Here is an 18,068-nt window from a genome sequence, read left to right as displayed (position 1 = left end):
GGCTCCCTGAGGCAGAGCCAGGCACAGAGCAGGGCAGAGGGTCGCATGGGACCCCGTGTTCCCACCGTCCCCCACGTCTTGGAAACTGCTCCTGCCATTGCAGTGGGTCCTGTATGTGCCATGGGCTGTGCCCTGGCCAGCGTGCCCAACTGCCAAACCTCAGGCACGCTTGAGCTTCCAGCCTGGGCTCCTCAGAACCAGACTGTGCCCCCAGCCAACGGGAACACATTCTGCCTGCCCAGCCCGGGAAGCCAGCCACTCCTCGGGGGGCTGGCTCCCTCAGCCACAATGAACAGTCCAAGGCTCAGGCAGGGCAGGCGGCCAAGCCTGGGGTCCCTACACCACTGGCCTCGCTGCTCCTGTGTGGAGACAGGGTTCTGTATAAAACAGTTCATAAAAAGGCGTGGCCACTCCTAGCAAGTGTCCCCACATCTCAGGAGCCTCATGGCAACTCCTCTGTCCTGACTTGGGCAGCACATGGCCTGACACTGACACCATGTGCCGTCCTCATCCCTGGACTGCACTGGGACAAACTGAGGCTCGGGGTTAAAGTCACCCCTGGGGCCACAGCCAGGTACAAGCCAGGCCAGAGAGCAAAGGCACAACCCAGGCACTGGGTCAGCACAAGCTACAAATGCTGGTCCCATCTCCTGCTGGCCCTCCCTGTCCTCCACCACACACGGGGTTGGGATGGAGGTGCTCGCTCTGGGCTGCTCTGGGTGCGTGCGTGTGTCATTCATAGGCCCTGCCTACCAACTCCATGAAGAACCAGCCGGCACGCACGCAGCTTCCTCTGTGCGCCCAGCCTGCTGCGGGAACCGGTCTGCGCTCAGCAAGCAGCCCCACCCTGTCCCTGAGGCCCCGCCCCATCCCTCTGAGGCCCCGCCCCATTCATCTGAGCCCACCCTCTGAGCCCCCCCATCCCTGAGCCCTGCCCCAATTTCTGAGAATGGGGCCCCGCCCCATTCTTCTGAGGCCCTGCCCACCACAGCGCCCGCTGCATCCCTCAGGCCCCGCCCCCACCCCGAGGCCCCGCCCTCCTCACCTGTACACGTAGGGCCCACGCTCCTGCACCTCCGGCTTCGCGCCCTTCAGGATCTCCTCGGGGTTGAGCACCTCGAAGAAGTAGACAGACAGGTAGAAGGGCACGGGGATCTCCTTCCACATGCTGAAGGACAGGCTGCTGGGGTCGATGCGCACGTTCTGTGGGCGGGAAGGCGGCCGATCAGGAGGGTCCTGCATGGGCAGGAGGGGCTGGAGCAGCCACGCAGCAGCCCGATCCTACCACGGTCTGGGGGCTGCAGAGGAGCCAGGGGCTGCAGCGGGGCTGCGGGGGGGGGGGCTGCCGGGGGGGGGGGGGGGCTGGGGCAGCATCACCTACAGGGGTGGACGCTGGCAGGAGAAGGTGGTGGGGCTCCGCCTGGCCCAGCACCTCCTCCACTCACGGCTAGGAGCTGGGGTGGGCACGCAAGCAAGGCAGCCCCTCCCCAGCCGGCAAGGCAGGCGTTGACCCCTGGGCCAGAGAGGTGCTATGACGCAGCCCAGTGAAAGGACGGGGAGGGGAGAGGGTGGGACTCCAGACAGTCACCAGGGACTGAAATGTACAAATCCACAAGCCCAATCCCAAATAAGAACCAAGGTAGTGGGGGACAGGAACCCAGGGGTGCGTGTGCTCCAGCAACCACAGCCGGTGCAAAGCTCTGAGACAGGAGCCAGCATTTGAGGGGAGAAGGCAGGAGGTGAGAGCAGAGAAGTCCATGAAAAGCCCAAAATATGGAAGTTTTTATGAAAACTGATTCCTGATGCTTGGCAAAAATACCAAATTGTCCTAAAGGGCCGAAGGAAAGAGGCCAGCAGTGCACCTGGCCTGTAATCTCTATCTCTGCCTAGCAGCAGGCCTATCAGATGCAGCCCAATGTGTCACAAAGCCAGGCAACCAGGGCAGCTTGCGTCACCTCCCACAGTCTTTGAACACAGCCTTCCAGGACAAGGACATCTGCTCCCACAGTCCCCAACCCTAATCCACAGGCAAAGGCCCCCAGGAGGCAGAAGGCCAGAGCCCACAGTCCAGACCCGGTCACGTGTCCCCTGGAGGAAGTGGAGCGTGGGTCTGAATCTCCTTCTGTCCAGCAGGGCCGAGACACCATGGCCACGGCTCCGCTAGTGGGCCTCTGCGGCACATGGGTGATGATGGCTCCCTCCACTGCCATGAAGTCTAGCCTGGAGGGCTCTCCTGAGAAGACCGGGATCCTCGAAGTGCCCATGGCTAACCATGTCTGCCCCTGTGCTGTCCCCTGCAGGGCTGCCCCAACAAACTGAGCATCCAGTGCCCAGGGACACTCAGGGTTGGGGAGTGCTGGGCACTGACAGCAGCAAGAACCCCCCTGGGGGTCCTGTGCCAGGCCACTGCGCTCCCCCCTGCACCTCCCCCTGGCATGGCTGGTGGAACTACCCACTGTGGCCCAGAGAAGCAGCCCAGGCAGGGACTCAGCCCCCCAGGAGGTCCCAGTCCCACCTGCCCACAGCCACATGAGGGGACCCTGCATCATCCTCCCACTTCATGCCCCTCTGCGGGGGCCCTGGGCAGTGGAAACCCTTCAGCCCCAGGCCCTGTGCTAAACCAGTCACTAGACAGTGCCCAGCAGCTCAGACACACCGAGCCATCCCAGTGTCCACTTCCAACAGAAGAACAGCATGACCATGACCTCTAGCTCCCTAGAGCGGCTTGAAAAGACAAAGAGAGCCCAAGGCCCTGGAGAAGTCCTCACGAGCACAGGTCACAATCCCGTGTCCGCAGCAATGAAGGACAGAGGGGGTCTGGGAGGGGGGACGTGCTTGGTGCCGTGATGTGCTGGCGGGCGTGCCTGTGACACGTCGGATACGCTCAACACACGCGCCTTCTGTGTCAGTGACCCCTCGATAAAGCCATTTGAAAACCAGCCCCCCACCCACCTCCTCCCCAGCCCAGCTTCTTGAGGAGGCCGAGAAGCCTTGAGCACCCCGGGGTCCCAGCTTGCCTGATCCCTGGGCCTGCTCAAACTGGTCCTGGGGACAACAGGATGAAACAAGAAGTCACCAGATATCCACTGGTCCATCTCTCCCACAGAAGGGGCTCCGGGGCCCCAGCCCACTCACTTGGCACTTCCTGCAGGCAGGGTACAGGCCCGGCTCACCCCTCTGACTTGGTGGCCGTGAGCAAGTCACCTGCCCTCTCTGTTTCCTCACCCCTACGACGGGCATAAGGTCACCATCCACCCGTGGGCTGCTGTGGGCTTGGACGAGTCTGTGCAGGTAAAGTGCCCAGGAGAGGGTCCACCGAGCCCCCGGCACCCAGAAGGTGAGCCACATTGTCCCCTGGCCTGAGGTAACCCCTCTGCACACCGGCACTCTGGGTTGGGTAAGGACTTTGCCCTGCTTCTGACCAGCAGGATGCTCTCCCCTCAGTCACAGTGAACCAGGGACACCTGGGCCAGGCAGCTGATTAGATAGCAGTTCGAGGAGCACAGGCACGGGCTCTTGCCAAACAGGGCTGGTTCTGTGGTACTGTCCTGGTCCCCCCTCCCCAGGCCAAAGATCACCTCCCTGGAGATGGGAGAGAATGGCAGGCACGTCCTGATGGATGCCACTCCCTCCCTCCAACCCAACAGGCCCTCAAGTCCTCTGCAGAGAGAAGGCAGAAAGGCTGTGGGGAGGAAGGGACACCTGGGCTGGGTATTAAAACACAAGTCAGGCTTTGCCAGCTAGCGTGGGAGGGAGTCCCCAGCAAAGGACACAGCCCGGGGAAAGCCTGAGTCGCCTCTGACACAGAACTGTCCTAAATGTCCCTCAGTGACAGTATGTATTTAAAATGATGATGTATGGAAGTGACCCAAATACCCGTCAGCAGACAAACCACCACACCCTGAGACGACAGAACCCACCCAGCAATAAAAAGGATCCAACTACCAGCGCGTGCCACAACATGGTGAGCCCCCAACGCATTACCCCAAGTGGGAAGAGACCAGATGCAAAAACCACACACTCTGACTGTGTTCGTCTGACATTGTGGAAAACAGAAAAAAAAACAGAGAGACAGACACCAGACCAGTGGTCACCAGGGGCCAGGACTGCACACAGGCACTGGGAGACGGAATGTTCTAGATCTTGATTGTGGAGGCCACACAGGTGAGGTACACACCTATGATAAAACTGGGCACGATGGCGCACGCCTGTAATCCCAAGTCTGTGCCGGGTAAAGTGCAATCCCAGTGGCTTGGGAGGCTGAGGCAGGAGGATCATGAGTTCAAAGCCAGCCTCAGCAACTTAGTGAGGCTCTAAGCAACTCAGTGAGACCCTGTCTCTAAATAAAATATAAAGGGGCTGGAGATGTGGCTCAGTGGTGAGTGCCCCTGGGTTCAATCCCCAGCACCAAGGAAAAGAGAATCAAGTTGTCCCCTGAGAAGGACAAACATGAAAGATGAGGCTTGAAAACATGATGTTGGTGTTTTTAATGGCTTTATTAGGATCTGTGCCGTGTCCCCTGCCCACGTGGAGGGCATGGTGCCGTGACTCAGCAAACCCACAGCAGTGCAGCCTTCACCACTGCCTACTTCCAGAACATTCTCTCCTCTCCGTCCCCAGCAGGAGTCACTCCCCAGTCCCTCCAGCCCCTGGCCCCCACGAGTCCACTTCCTGTTTGAGATCTGCTGATCCAAGTCTTCACATGTATCAAAAATGTTCTGCTTCTGAAGCCAGCAGAGACCCGAGGGCCCCACACAGCTCCTCACAGCACGCTCTGCGTCAGCTTGATGTCCCCACGTGCGTCTTTCCTGCTTCCTCTCCTTCTGGCCACCAGGACGCCACAGTGACCCAGCTGTCCACCCACCCACTTGCTTGCTCAGTTTGGAGCTTTTCTGAATAAAGCAGCCCTAAGTTCATCGAGCTGCACACTCAACATGTGGGAGCCGCGTCTGGCAGTGCCATACCTGAGCGCACTGCTGTCCCTGGCAGACCCACGACCTGTCGTGTCCACTGCATCCAGAACATTGGGGGTAAAAGCAAAGGGCAGGTGTCATCGCGTTATCGCGGTCACATCGCGTGAAAAGAAGGTGACACCAAGGCAGCGGGCGAGGACTGAGGCTCAGCACAGACGACAGAGAGGCCCAGTAAGAATCGCCCTGTGTTGTGGGCGCGGAGGCCACACCTGAGATCCCCGGGACTCAGCAGGCTGAGGCGGAGGGTTGCAAGTTCAAGGCCAACCTGAGCAGCTATGGAGACCCTGTCTCAAAATAAGGACTGAAAAAAGAGAATGGCCGTCTGGTGTGGGGAGAGGTGAGAGGGCTTTTCAGGAGCAAACCCCATTTCCTGGTCTGGATGCTGGTCACCAGAGCTGTGTGCTGTGTGGAAAGCTGACGGCGCCATGTCCTTGGGATAAGTGTGGCCTTCCATGTCCAGGCCACGCCTCGCAAGATAGTCCAGGAACCATAATGTGATCTTTGTAAATAGAAAAGATCTACTACGGACAGGCAAGGACCCAGCAGATGATTCTGCACAGATGACACAAGCGGCTGAGGACGCCAGGGCCGGCAGAGCTTGCCACCAGGGCACCAGACTGCCACATTCCCCTCCTTTTCCAGGAGGGCCCTGGAAAGAACTGAAGACCCTGCCTCTCATGACCACGCTCACCAAGGTCCCCACAGCTCTGCTCGCAGTAGCCAAAAGGGACAACTCAGATGTCCAGAGAGCAAAGGAGAGGAGAAACAAGATGCGTCCCCAAGGATCCAGGCACAGACAAGGACACCCACCACCCTGAGACCAGCCCTGGACGCACGGTGCTCAGACAGCTACAGACGGGCCACTCTGCCTGACCCTGCTGGAGGAATGGCCCCAACAGGCAAGTTCTCAGAGACGGAAAGCAGATGGGCTGGCTGGGCCGGGAGCAGGGGAGGGTGGGGGCAAGGTGGCTGTGAAGGCTGAGGGGCAGGCTGCAGCACACACACAGGTGGCACTTAATGTCAGGCAGAAACTACCAGTGGGCTCCCGCCATTCTGGCCACTCCAAGACCACCCCGGCTCTCCACGCCAAACACCACCCTCTCCAGCCAGCCTCTGCCCTCCTGCTGTGTCCCGGAGCCAAGCCCCAGTCCCCAGGGGCCACCTCCTGAATAAAGCCCCCAAGGACCCTGCTCTGATGTCATCAGGAGTCCAGTTCGTCCACCACACACCCCTCACGCCCTGCCAGGCGCTTGTGAGATCTAAAGACACAAAGACGAAGGACACGGGTCCTGCCCCCAAGGCGCTGGGGACCAGAGGGGCACAGAGGACCTCGTGGACCCTCCCCAGCACTGACGGGTCAGAACGCACTCTGCCCAGGCCAGCTCACTAAAGGGTCAGCGGTCCAATTCACAGGTGTGGACACGGAGGCTCGGAGGCCAAAGGCCTCACTGAAGCCAGGGGTGCAGGGGAGACCAGGCCCCAGGTTCTGCGTCCCCGTCAGGCCAGGGTCCCCACCTCTCCTGGACCCGGCTCGGGTGCACGGGAGTCGCACAGTCAATCATTGACGCAGGCGGTCAATACACAGACCAACTCCCCCTCCAGGGATAACAGGAATCGGACTCCAGAGTGACCACACACCCTGGCCCAGGAGCCATGCTGACCTTGGAGGCCCAGATCTGGGACAGGACAGATCCTGCCTGCTCCTGTTGGTCACCAGCCACACACAGATCCCAGGGCTCCCAGGGCTCAGCCGTGGCCAGCGGGAAGAATGAGCAGAGAGGACCAGTCTGAGCCTTGGGGACACCACGCCTTTGACTAATGCTCTGATTTCTTTTGCTTTTGAAGGGCAAAGGTAAGAAGAATTTAAAAAAATCTTTCTCAGAAACCCACGCACGTCCCAGAACTCGTTGCCCAAGCCGGTTAGTCACCGCCCCCCGCCCCTCCCCTGGCTCCAGGTCTCACCGGTGCGAGCCTTGGACCTGCCCCCTCTTCTCCACTACGTGGACATGGGCAGCCGTCTCCCCTGCTTCCCCCCACCCCAGGCTCCCCCGGAATCGCCCTTTCGACACAAGCCAGAGGGTGTCCTCCTGCTCAGCCCCTCTGTGGCTCCCGAATTCCTGGCAGTGACCCACAGGTCTTGCACAACTGCGCTCCCATAGCCGCCCTCTCAGCTCCGTCTCCCATCTGTGGCTCCCTCTGTCCAGCCACGCTGGCCTCGCTGTGGTCCCGAGCTCCGGCCTCTGCTCGGCCGTTGCCCCAGCAGGAGCTGCCTCCCCAAGGTGGCCATGCAGGTGGCCCCTGCTCCAGGAGACCTTTCTGAGCCTCCTCACCTCCGGGCAAGGTGTGGACGGCAGGCTGGGTTCTGCCCAGGCTTGGGGACCAGCCACCACAGTGGGAAAACAGACAAAAGGAAGAAACTAAAACAAAGCCCTCCTTTGCAAAGTGGCCCCCCCATCACCCCGCTTGACCCCCTGGCACCATCCGTACCAGAAACTCCCGTGCGTCTGGGGGGCCGGTCCCCTTCCTGCCGCCCAGCATTAGTCATGACAGAGCAGCCACCAGGGACCACAGGTGCCCCGAGGATGGAGGCCACACCCAGAAGCTGGTGGGGCAGAGGGTAGGAGGCTGGGTCCCCAGATGTCCCAAGCCGCCCACCAGCCCCAGGCGCCTGGTGGTGGGGGATGTCCTCAGCGCCTGCTGGGACCCTTGGCCAGAACGGGATGGCTGGACTGAAGGGCCGGGGTGCAGCAGCCCCAGGCTCCTCCAGAGCTGGTGGGGGGGTCCTGGCATACTCTCCATGGGGACGCTGAATGACACGCGATGGCACCTCCAGGTACCTGCATGGCCACCAAAGACGGTCCCCCTCAGAGTGGCCTTACTGGGAACAGCTGGGCAGTGGGGACCACAGATGGTGACACAGTCACACAGGGGAAGCTCCCCAACAGGGACAGGCCACGGCCAGCGACGGTGTGGGACAGGGACACCAGGCTGGATGCTGCCTTCACCGACCCCTGGGTCGGGGGTCACGGAGGGCGAGGCGTGGGGCGGGTGGGAGCTGAGGGAGGGCCAGGGCTGGGCCAGGGCAGATGGCGCTGGCTCTCGGGCGCTGCCACCCCACCCCAGAGAGCGCCCTCCGGCCAGCATGGCGCTCCATCTCGTACAGAGAAAGACGTCACAGCACAACCTTCCTGCCGCCAAGGAGGGCACTTCCCGGGTGTCCAGCACAGCCCGGGGCCCACTCCCGGGATGAAGGTGCCCCAGGCCCACAGAGGGTCCTGCTGCCGGTCAACTCTGACTTCTGAAGCACTTCACCATCCCGGGGCAGCAAGGTGACCCCAGGACAGCTGCTGGGGACCTCGGGAGACAGGTGCGAGGCCCGGTTTCCTCACCTGCTAAACAGGGGGAACAGGAGGACCCACTTCCAGGGCCACACGGGCTGATGTGGGCGAGGGGGACCCGGGCTCTTCCGCCCACACCCCCCACCCACCCGACAGTGAGGGGACAGTCACACAAGCCCAGCAGGGGGCCCACCAAGCCCCGGCCAGGGCTCCTCAGCATGGCCCAGTCATGAGAACCGACGGTGCAGACCCAGGAGACCAAGGAGACGTGAGCCCAGGAGCCGCAGTCCTGGGAGGGGACCAGGAGCGGCTGTGACTTCCACAGTGTGCCCACACGGTCCCTTACGGTCCCAAAGAGCCGAGCCAGGTCCCGGCATCAGCCCCGGGGGGTGCTGGGCACGGACCCTGCCCTGTCCTCCCTGATTTCCTCTGAACCTGGGATTGTTCTGGAACAGAAAGTCCTTCAAAAACAAAGGTCGCAGGTCCCCGGGTCACAGCCCGCCTGCCAGGTCCCCCCCGAGCTTTATTTAGACAAAAGGAAAAAACGTGTCCGTGTCCTTGGCGTGACTCCCCCACCCCTGAACGTCAGCTTTTAAAATTTTGAGAATTTCCAAAGCAGCATCTGACCCCTTAGAACGTCACTCTATGTGTCCAGATGTCATTCCACCAGCCCCAGGGACCCTACCTGTGCTTTCCTGGCTCTCGGGGCAGTGAGTGCCCTCCAGGGAGGCCCTGCCGAAACAGAGCTGAGCCACAGCCGACAGCAGCTCCGGCGTCCCCTGCCCTCCCCGGGCGCACAGGCCCGCCCCAGCACCCAGGGGCACCCGTGGTCTGCAGCCTGTCCCAGCAGCACTGACCCCTGGTCCACTCCGTCCTCCTCCGCCTCCCACCTCCTCTCATAAGCACCCGTGGAGGACACGGGGCCACCTGGGTGACCCAGGGTGGCCTCTGCATCTCAGACCCTGGGCCTCGTCACGTTCTCCCCACAGGGCAGAGTGTTCCCGGTCCCCAGAATCAGGACGGAGCCCCTGGGGAGCCAGGATGCGCTGCCACACCCACTGGGGACCCTGCGCACTTCTCCCGAGCTGCCCCAGGAGGGACGGGCAGCAGTGGGGAGGGCCGCCTTCCAGTGGCCCAGCGGGCCCTTTGTTCTCCAAAAAGGGATCCGGGATCTTCCCTGCTGACCATGGCTCCTGGTGACCTCCGACCCTGCTGGACAGGACTCCAGTGTTAGGAAGGAAGCCAGCGAGCGGCACCGGGAAGGGTGTGGTGCCTTCATCGGGTCCCAGACCCTGGCAGGCCCGCTGCCCCTCCCCCTGGGCAGCCTCGAGGCCCCCGGGTTCCCAGGGGATGCGCACACAGAGAGCAGAAACAGCCCAGAAGCTCCCAGACCCTGTCGGCGCCCATCCTCTGTGCTGACGGCAGTGGAGCAAAGGGCTGAGAGCCCAGGCAGAGGCCCAGGGTGGAGGCCCAGGGTGGAGGCCTGGGAAGTGGGGAGCTCTGGAGCAGGTGCTGAACTGAAAGTACCCCTGGCCCCAGGGCAATGCTCGGGGTCTCCTGCCCCTGGTGTGGCTCCCCCACGGTCCTGCTGCAGGAGCTGCGGTCCTCAAAGTGAGGTCCCTGGCCAGCAGCAGCAGGTGGGACTCTAGGAAAGGCTCAGGACTCTGGCCTTGGGGGATGTGCTGATGTCACAAAGTCAGAGAGGGGCCAGAGACAAAGGGGACCTTGGCTCACAGGTGCCGCAGCCCAACTAGAAAGAGCAGGAGACCCGATGAGGCCCGTCCCGGAGGCCGGGCAGCCTCTGTCCTCTTTACAGGTCTGCCTCAAGGTTTTCATAGCAGCGAGTTCTTTAAAGTCACTTAAAAGTGTCTGACACTGCCCCCCCACACACACTATGAAAAGATCCCCAAACAGACTTCAGAGCCCAGGAGGCAGAGGCCAGACCATGGGCCACAGGGGAGCTTTGGGTCACATGGTATTGGAATTTGTGGACGATATCTGGAAATCAAAGAGAGATTCCCGGTTTCTGGCTTCTTTTAGAAACCGGGAGCTGCGCCAGGGCCATCTGCACCCCAGGCCACGGCTCCTCCCGCCTCCCAGGGCGCCTGGCCGCTCCCCACAGGCCCTGCAGAGGATGGAGCAACACAGGTGCCGGCTCATCCCGACCTGCCCACGCGCCCTGGGCACAGAGCTGCAAGGCCAAGCTCCTGGGCAGGAAGTGGGACAGAGGGCCCGAGACTCACAAGGACTCAACCACAACAGGAAGAGCTAGGGACACCGGGAGCCCCTGGAAGCTCACGCTGGTGCACGCAGCACTCCCAGACACGGCTGGCAGGGGACACTACACACCGTCACTGGCCTGGCTGTTCCTCCAGAGGAAGGAAAGCGTGTGCACATGGGCTGGCACATGATGCTCCTGGTGGCTTGGCCAGCCCAGCCCGGCCCGGCCCCACCAGCAGTTCTAGCCGCGGGGGGACTGCCGCGGGGGGACTCTCGCGGGGGCTGCTGCACCTGCCCAAGTCCCACCTGGTGCCGAGCAAAAGCCCAGGTTGGCTCAGGGCAATCTCCTCAGCCACGTCCCAGGAGTGGGTCTCGAGGACGCCCCAGGGAAGGGGGCTCTTGCTTCTTGCTCCTGGTGCTGGTGGCAATCTGGTGTCCTGATGTGGCCACTCACCGTGTGCCCATCAGGCTTCCCACACCTGCCGCGCAGTCTGCCATCCACCAGAGGCCACCGCTGCCCCTGTGCCCATGAAGAGACACGGACTCCCGTTAAGAAAGCCCAGACCCCAGTCCAGGCCGGCCGTGACCCTACGCTGGCCAACAAGAAAGAGATTTCTGGGGAAAACGTCCCCTTCCAATAAGAGACCTGGGCAGCCCTCCCAACGTATCACACCTCCTTTTCGGCTTTGAGTGATGTTGTGTGGAAATGTCTGAGGCTATGGCAGCCATCATGAGACCATGAGGACAAGGCTAAGACAAACCCAGAGTCTGGACGTTGCTGACCTACTCAACACGTGGCAAGGCCACCTGCTCCTGACCCTTACTCAGCATGGCAGGGAACATACCAGCCACTGGGAAACAGATAATAGATTGCTTGTAGCTCAGAACACCCTTCAGGGGCTGAGAGGGTAGCTCAGTGACAAAGCACTTACCTGCAGGTTCAACCCAGCACCACCAAAAAGAGCGTCATTTGAACAAGGCATCCTTCACATCAGTCTAACAGCCCGTGGAGCAGGCACTGTCACGGACTCTAGCGAATAGATGAGGAAACCGAGGCCCAGAGAGAGACCAAGCCACTCACCTTCTCAAAGGCATAAACCCAGATGTGGCATAGGGTCCTAAAGTCGGGTCCGACCCCAGGACCCTGACACACGCCCCAGTGAAGGCCAGAGGTGGTGTGAAGGGTGAGGACCCAGCGACTGCTCCTCGGCTCCAGTGGTCCCAAGGCAAATGCAGCACAACTTTGCGAAGCCCCAGCGGGGCAGCGTCCGCCCCTCCTGGTCCCTCCCTGACAGACACCAGCCACATCAGCTCCAGGGCAGATCCCAGCCTCCCTTTTTGCACATAAGTCGGGCAGAGGACAACTCTTCCTCTACGCCCCGAGATGTCCCTCCAGCCAAGAAAGCCGGTTGGTGCAGCTGAGGCACCCTCAGCCAGCGGCCCGGGGACACTCAGCCCGACTCCCGCTCCTGCTCGGCCCAGATGCTAACGATAGCTTTTCCTCTCGACATGGTCAAAAGTTGTTTTGATCAGGAGGCTGAGGCAGGAGGATCACGAGTTCAAAGTCAGCCTCAGCCACGGCAAGGCACAGAGCAACTCAGCGAGACTGTGCCTCCAAAGAAATACCAAAAAGGGCTGGGGCTGGGGCTCGGTGGCCGAGAGCCCTGGGTTCAATCCTCGGGACCAAAACATGTTTTAAAAAAAATTTTTGATGGGCTGGGGCCGGGGCTCAGTGGTAGTGCACTTGCCTGGCACGTGTGAGGCCCTGGGTTCGATTCTCAGCACCGCAGATAAATAAATAAATAAATAGAATGAAGGTCCATTGACAACTAAAAAAAAATTTTTTTTTTTGAAAGGGAAACAGCACATTTTGTGACATGTGAAAATGACATGTGACTCGCCTCTCAGTGTCCACTCCCCCTGCTCAGCTCGGCCCCCTCTGCGGCCATGGCCGGCGCAGCAGCAGGCTCAGTAGCTGAGACCCGGGTCGCAGAGAGCTCACACTGAGGACTGTCGGTCCCTGCAGAGTTGGCCAGCTCCCGTCCTGCCCACTCACAAGCCCTGGAAGACTGTCCCTGCCATGCCAGCAACCCACGTGACACTGGGCCACGCCACTTGGGAGGGGCAGGTGCCCCAGACCAGCTCCCTCCAGCCCCACACGGGGACATAAGCGCCTCCCCTCCTCTGGGTGACGATGGACACGAGGACCGGGGACATGAGCTGTCCCGAGAAAGCACAGCAGCAAACGCGCCTCAGAGGGCCAGGCGAGACGGGCTTCCTGGGGTCACCCTGGCCACGGGTCAGGGACGCTCCTGAGCCTCGCCAAGGCCTCGGGGATGAGGCCCAGGGCCCAGGCCGGCGGGGACCCGAAGCCCAGGCTGCTCCTCGGACGGTGGCTTTCGAAGCGGCTCAGTGCACTGGAAGGCCACCCCTCTCGGCCAGGCTCTCCCGTCCCCACACCAGCAGCACGGTCCCTGCGGTGACCCGCTGTCCCTCCGGCTCACACCTTTGGGGGACTGCTTTGGGGGTTTGTTTTAATTTTGGTACAGACCCCCAGCACGGGTGGGTCCCAGGTCACCGCGTGCAGCTGAGTGGCGTCCAGGACCTTCCAGGGCTGCCCACCCTGGCCATCCCCTCAGAGGCTGTCAGGCTGAGCCCCGGCCCGGGAAACACGCCCCTGGACTCCTCCGTCGGACCCGGTACCCATCGCGTCGTCCACTCCAGGTGGCTCACGCACACAGAGGCGCTGTGCCCGTCCAGCTCGGCCAGCTTCCTGCGCAGCGTCCACCCTCGCCATAGCCTGTGGCCCAACAGCTTCCCAACAATGCCCCCTGGGAGGCGCGCCTTGGTGTCCACCAGTCACCAGTGAGTGAACCCAGCTCACTCCCGCCGTGGCTCTGGTGGAGAACGTGGCCGCCAACTCAGAGCCCCAGCGTCCTGTCCCTGGGGTCAGCTGGGCCCGGGGGAACCGCTGTGGCCCTCGGTGATCTGAAGTCCAGCCCTTGTCTCTTCCGCAGAGGCCACACGGGCTGGAGCCCACCCACAGCTCCTGGGCTCTGGGCGTGGACAGTGGCCACCAAGGGGCCGGTCTCTGCCTCCCACCTGCTTGCTGGTCACCTGCACGTCCCCTCTGGGGAAGGGCTGCCCGGGCCCCCCGGGTCTCCCAGGACTGTGTCACTCTGAGCTGTCCTCCCGCCCTTCCTGGGCCTGTGCCCGGCTCTGGCCTCTGCCCTGCTGTGCCCTCCACTGGCCCGGCTCCTGTGCCGGCTACCCCTTGGCTCCATTGGCGCGGCCGCAAGGGGCGCTGAGACTACCCGCCCGGGGTCCCCTCCTCACCCCCCCCAGCCCCCTGCATGGGGACACTCTTGTCCCCGGTCCCTCTCCCACTGGAATGGAGCTGCCCTGGCAGGACCCGCCCTCCCCCGTCCACGGTGGCAGCTCCAGCACATGGCAGGCACCCAAGGTGGGCGAGCACCTGTCCAGGCAGCAGGGAAGGAGCCTGCGCCCGTCACCGGGCTCTGGGGTCCCGCCCCGCCCCGCCCATCCCCTCCTCTCCCTCTGCGCTCAGCCAGGCCACAGCGGTGACAGCCCAGGACAGCTCGCTGTGGGGGCGGCCACCCGCAGCACTACTGGGGTCCGCGGTGCCTGTGTCCCGCCCTCAGCTGGGCCTGGCGCTGCCCAGGACGGCCCGACTCTGTGCTCCTGACACCAAGGCCTAGGTGGCCCTGAGTGCTGACGGCGTGGCCCCTCTCCGCATGTCACGCAGGCCACGGGAGCGCGAGGCCAGCCACGTCAGGACAGCCACCCACAACCACAGCCGAGCTCCAGGCAGTTCCGCCACCTTCACCCGTCCCCAGGTCGGGCTGGCTCGTGCCTCTGGGTGGAGGAGCCCAGCACTGCCCTCGCCAGCTCACCCTGTCACCTCGGCCCAGCCCCAGGACCCTCCAGGACCCTCCAGGACCCTCCAGGACCCTCCAGGACCCTCCAGGACCCTCCAGGACCGGGGGCGCTCAGAGCTCTGCATTTCAGCACAGGGAAGGCGGGACAAGCCGGAGGCCAGCGCAGGGCCTGCCTGGCCGTCCCCCCATGCTGTGGCTCAGAGTAGGAGTGGCGGAGGCGTGCCTCGTCCCTCTCCTCACCTGCAGGGTGGAGCGCAGGCCATGAGGTCAGAGCTGGGCTGATGACAAGCCCCGGCCTCCCCAGCCTGTCACTCTGCTGGCCCAGGCACCCAGGCCTCCTCCACAAACCTTCCTACCCCCACCCGTGGCCTTGGATGCCTCCGAGAGCCGCTGACCGTGTAGCACAGTGACGGCGCCAACCTGCGGGCTGCCTCACAGCCCCCAGGGGCAGCCGAGGACCGGCAGCACCCCCAGGGTCCCCCCATCAGCTCCTTCCTGGAGCATCTGCTCTGCAGCAGGGCCATCGCCAGCCCCAGCTACAGACAAGGAAACCGAGGCTCGGGCAAGCCCAGGGTCCTGCCTGTGCCACAGGCTAGAGAGCACCGTCCAGCGAGGACCAGCCCAGCCTAAGTGGGCCAGCAGCCGCCATTGCTCTTCCCGTTCGCCCTGACTGTGTGGGAATCTAGGTCTGGACATCAGGATCTGCTCATTTTTAAGTCCTGGAAACCAACACAGCCCTGCCAGGCCCAGGCTGGGCACGACCAGGGCACAGCCTCTGGCAAGAGTGGGGCACTGAGTCCTGGTTGGGACTTGGCTTCCACCAGCAGCTGTGTGGCCTCAGTCAGGTACCTCAACCTCTCTGAGCCTGTGCCTCCTCCTACGAAAAGCGTAACTGTGCCTCAGTGGGTGGGTCTGGATCTGAACGGAGACGTCATACAGCTTGGGAAGCCGCACACAGCAAGCACTCCATCAGTGCTGGCTGTTGTGCACGCCATCCCTCCTTTGGGGGGCTGAATGGTGGCACCCCAGGAGTTAAGTCCACTCAGCACCTGTGACAGTGGCCTTGTTGGAAGAGAGGGTCTTGGCGGGTGTCATCATTAAGTGAAGGGTCTCGAGCTCCCCTGGACGAGGACGGCCCAAAGCCCATGTCATGCGTCCTTACAAGAGAAGGCACTGAGGAGGGGGCCTGTGAAGAGAGGCTGGGACCCAGGGACAGGAGGGACATGGGGAGCAGGACGAGACGGGAAGGTCCTCGGGGGCAGGCAGCACCCGGCCCACACCTGGACCCCAGGCTGCAAAATGCACTCCCCACGCCCTGAGCCCATGGTGGTGGGCCAGGCGGCCCTGGGACACGGGCACACGGGTCCTCTGGGTGACGCTCCCACTTGGTGAGACGCCTCGGGTGGCCCCACCTGCCAGCCCCACGGCCCGGCCCTCCCCAGGGCTCTGCCTGTGGACATGTGGCTCTGTCCTGTGCAGGCCCATCTGCAAAGCCATAGCGAGGGGCAGACCTGGCTTCCAGAGGACGAGCCGGTGCCCCCACCCACCTGGTGCCAACCCACGGTGCCACAGGGCCCAGGGAGCAGAGCCGGTGTGCCCAGGCCAGGCAGAGAGCGTGCAGAGCTGGGCCCTGGGGACAGGGACATATTTTCTGCAGGAAGAAACAAGCAGCTACTGACTGAGGTCCCCCTGGAGCGAGGCTGGCGGAGAGCCCCTGGTGCCCCTGCCAGCGGCTGGCTCCCGGGCCGCGAGCGGGTCCTGAACACACCCCGGTTTCTGCAGATCCTGGTGCTGGGCACATGGGCTGCATGATCTGTCTCCCCAAATTCATGTCCACCTGGTCCTCATTGGGAAATAAGTCTCTGCAGACGCCATCAGGACCCTCAGAACGAGATCACCCCGGACTTGGGGACGACTCACCCCGAATCCAGGACACAGGTCCTTAGAGAAGAGGAGAAACCCCAGAGAAGGCCCTATGAGGACAGGCAGACCAGAGTGACCTGCCCCAAGCCAGGATCACCAAGGACCACCCAGACCTGCCGGCCCCCAGCACCTCAATGCTCTGCAAGGTCAACATCACTTCAATAAATAATCAAATAAAAAACATGAGTCGGACCAAAAACTATGGCAATCATTTTGAAAAATGTTTTGCACTTCCCAGGCAATAACCAGCCCTCCTCCTCCTCCAGCCCTGGAGTCAGGAGAACAAGAGTCCACAGCTCAGGACGGGACACACCACTGGGTCACCCAGAGGCTGGATAGACCGTGGCAACCTGGTGGAGTATTACACAGCCGTGAAAATGAGGCATCCCTTATGGCCACGATAGGACTGAGTCTCACGAAGATAATTTGAACCAAAAAGCAGCCCAACAGGGCAAAGTGAGGAGCGTCCACTCAGGTGACGTTCAGAACAAGCCAAACCCAGAGAGCAGCGATGGCCAGAGGGGGGTGCTGTGAGGAGCCAGCCAAGTGGGGAGCTGGCGCCTTCCTCCCCAGGGGCTGCGGGGAGGGTCCGTTCTCCTCCTGGGTCACTGCACGTGTGCCCGGCTTGGCTGTTTGTCTGGCTGCACGGCTGTCATGCACCTTCCCAGAATTGCATAATGTTTCACAATAAAAAGAAATCGCAGGCATCGAGGTGAGAGGGTGGCCGGGGGTGGCCGCAGGTGGGGCCGGCGCGCCTGGGAACGGACAGTGGAAGGAAATCCCAAGGCCAGTGCCGCGGCCGAAGCTGCCCAGGAGCCCGGCGGACTCGGCTCCCGGCCAACTGGAGCCAAAGTGGCCTCCCGCAGACGGAGCCGGGAGCTGGCCGGGGCTCTCTGCAGGGCTTGGCGGGGACGGAGAAGCCCCACCTGCACCCCCGCGGGTGCGCCACCCCCACCAGCACAGCCCTGGCACCCGGGGCCCAGACCTGCCAACCCGAGGTGGCTCAGGAGTAAGACCGACCTCTCCTTCCATGTCCTGGAGCCTGGCGGGCCCGGGCCTGGCCAAGGCTCTGGAGGGACGGACACCTCGGCCAGCGCAGAGTGGGGCCAGGGAACGGAGGTCACTGTGGGGGAAGCAGCCGCAGAGGCAGCTTGTCCCCAGCCAGGCGCTGAAACTCACCGGGTCCGAGGCCACCGCGGGAGGGCTCTGCTCCGTCCCCTCCCAGGGTCTGGGGGAGGGCAAGCGACCAGACAGGTCCACCTGGACAGCGTCACCGTGTCCTGCCAAAGGCACTGGCCAGGCCTCTCCCTGGCCCAGAGAAGGGAGGACAGATGACACAGGACAAGAGTCTGGTTTAAAATGAAAATGTCAAAAACTAATAAATAAGTAAAAAATAAAAATGAAGCCGCCCACGGAGGGTGGTGTGGCCCGGAGGGTGTCAGCACCGGCTGGTCAGCGGGATCCTGAGCTCCATCCCGGCGTGCATGCCCACCCGCCCCCCGCCTGAGGGACAGGGAGCACGGCCTTTGGGCCACAGGCCTCCAGGGGAGGCACCTGCTGCGGCCACACCTGCCATCCCACTGGCCCTGGAGGCTGAGGCAGGAGGATCCTGAGTTCAAAGCCAGCCTCAGCCACTTAGAGAGGCCCTTCTCAAAATAAAAAGCTACAGAGGGCTGGGGTGTGGCTCAGGGGTAGAGCACCCCTGGGTTCCATCC

The 18,068-nt window shown here is 62.6% G+C and overlaps 1 protein-coding gene across 5 annotated transcripts in view; it reads right to left on the bottom strand.

Annotated features, from left to right (window-relative positions):
• Scarb1 (scavenger receptor class B member 1) overlaps window positions 1-18,068 on the bottom strand; it is a 56,118-nt gene that overhangs the window by 27,105 nt on the left and 10,945 nt on the right. For all 5 annotated transcript variants that reach the window (XM_026402981.2, XM_026402979.2, XM_077796067.1 and 2 more), the window contains exon 2: window positions 1,046-1,203. In XM_026402981.2, the coding sequence (XP_026258766.1) occupies window positions 1,046-1,203 (158 nt within the window). The remainder of the gene's footprint in view (window positions 1-1,045; window positions 1,204-18,068) is intronic.

This window comes from Urocitellus parryii, chromosome 3 (assembly GCF_045843805.1).
Source record: "Urocitellus parryii isolate mUroPar1 chromosome 3, mUroPar1.hap1, whole genome shotgun sequence".
NCBI lineage: Eukaryota > Metazoa > Chordata > Mammalia > Rodentia > Sciuridae > Urocitellus > Urocitellus parryii.
The sequence above is the reverse complement of the archived record's forward strand: the minus strand, read 5'-3'. Positions and strand labels throughout refer to the sequence as shown.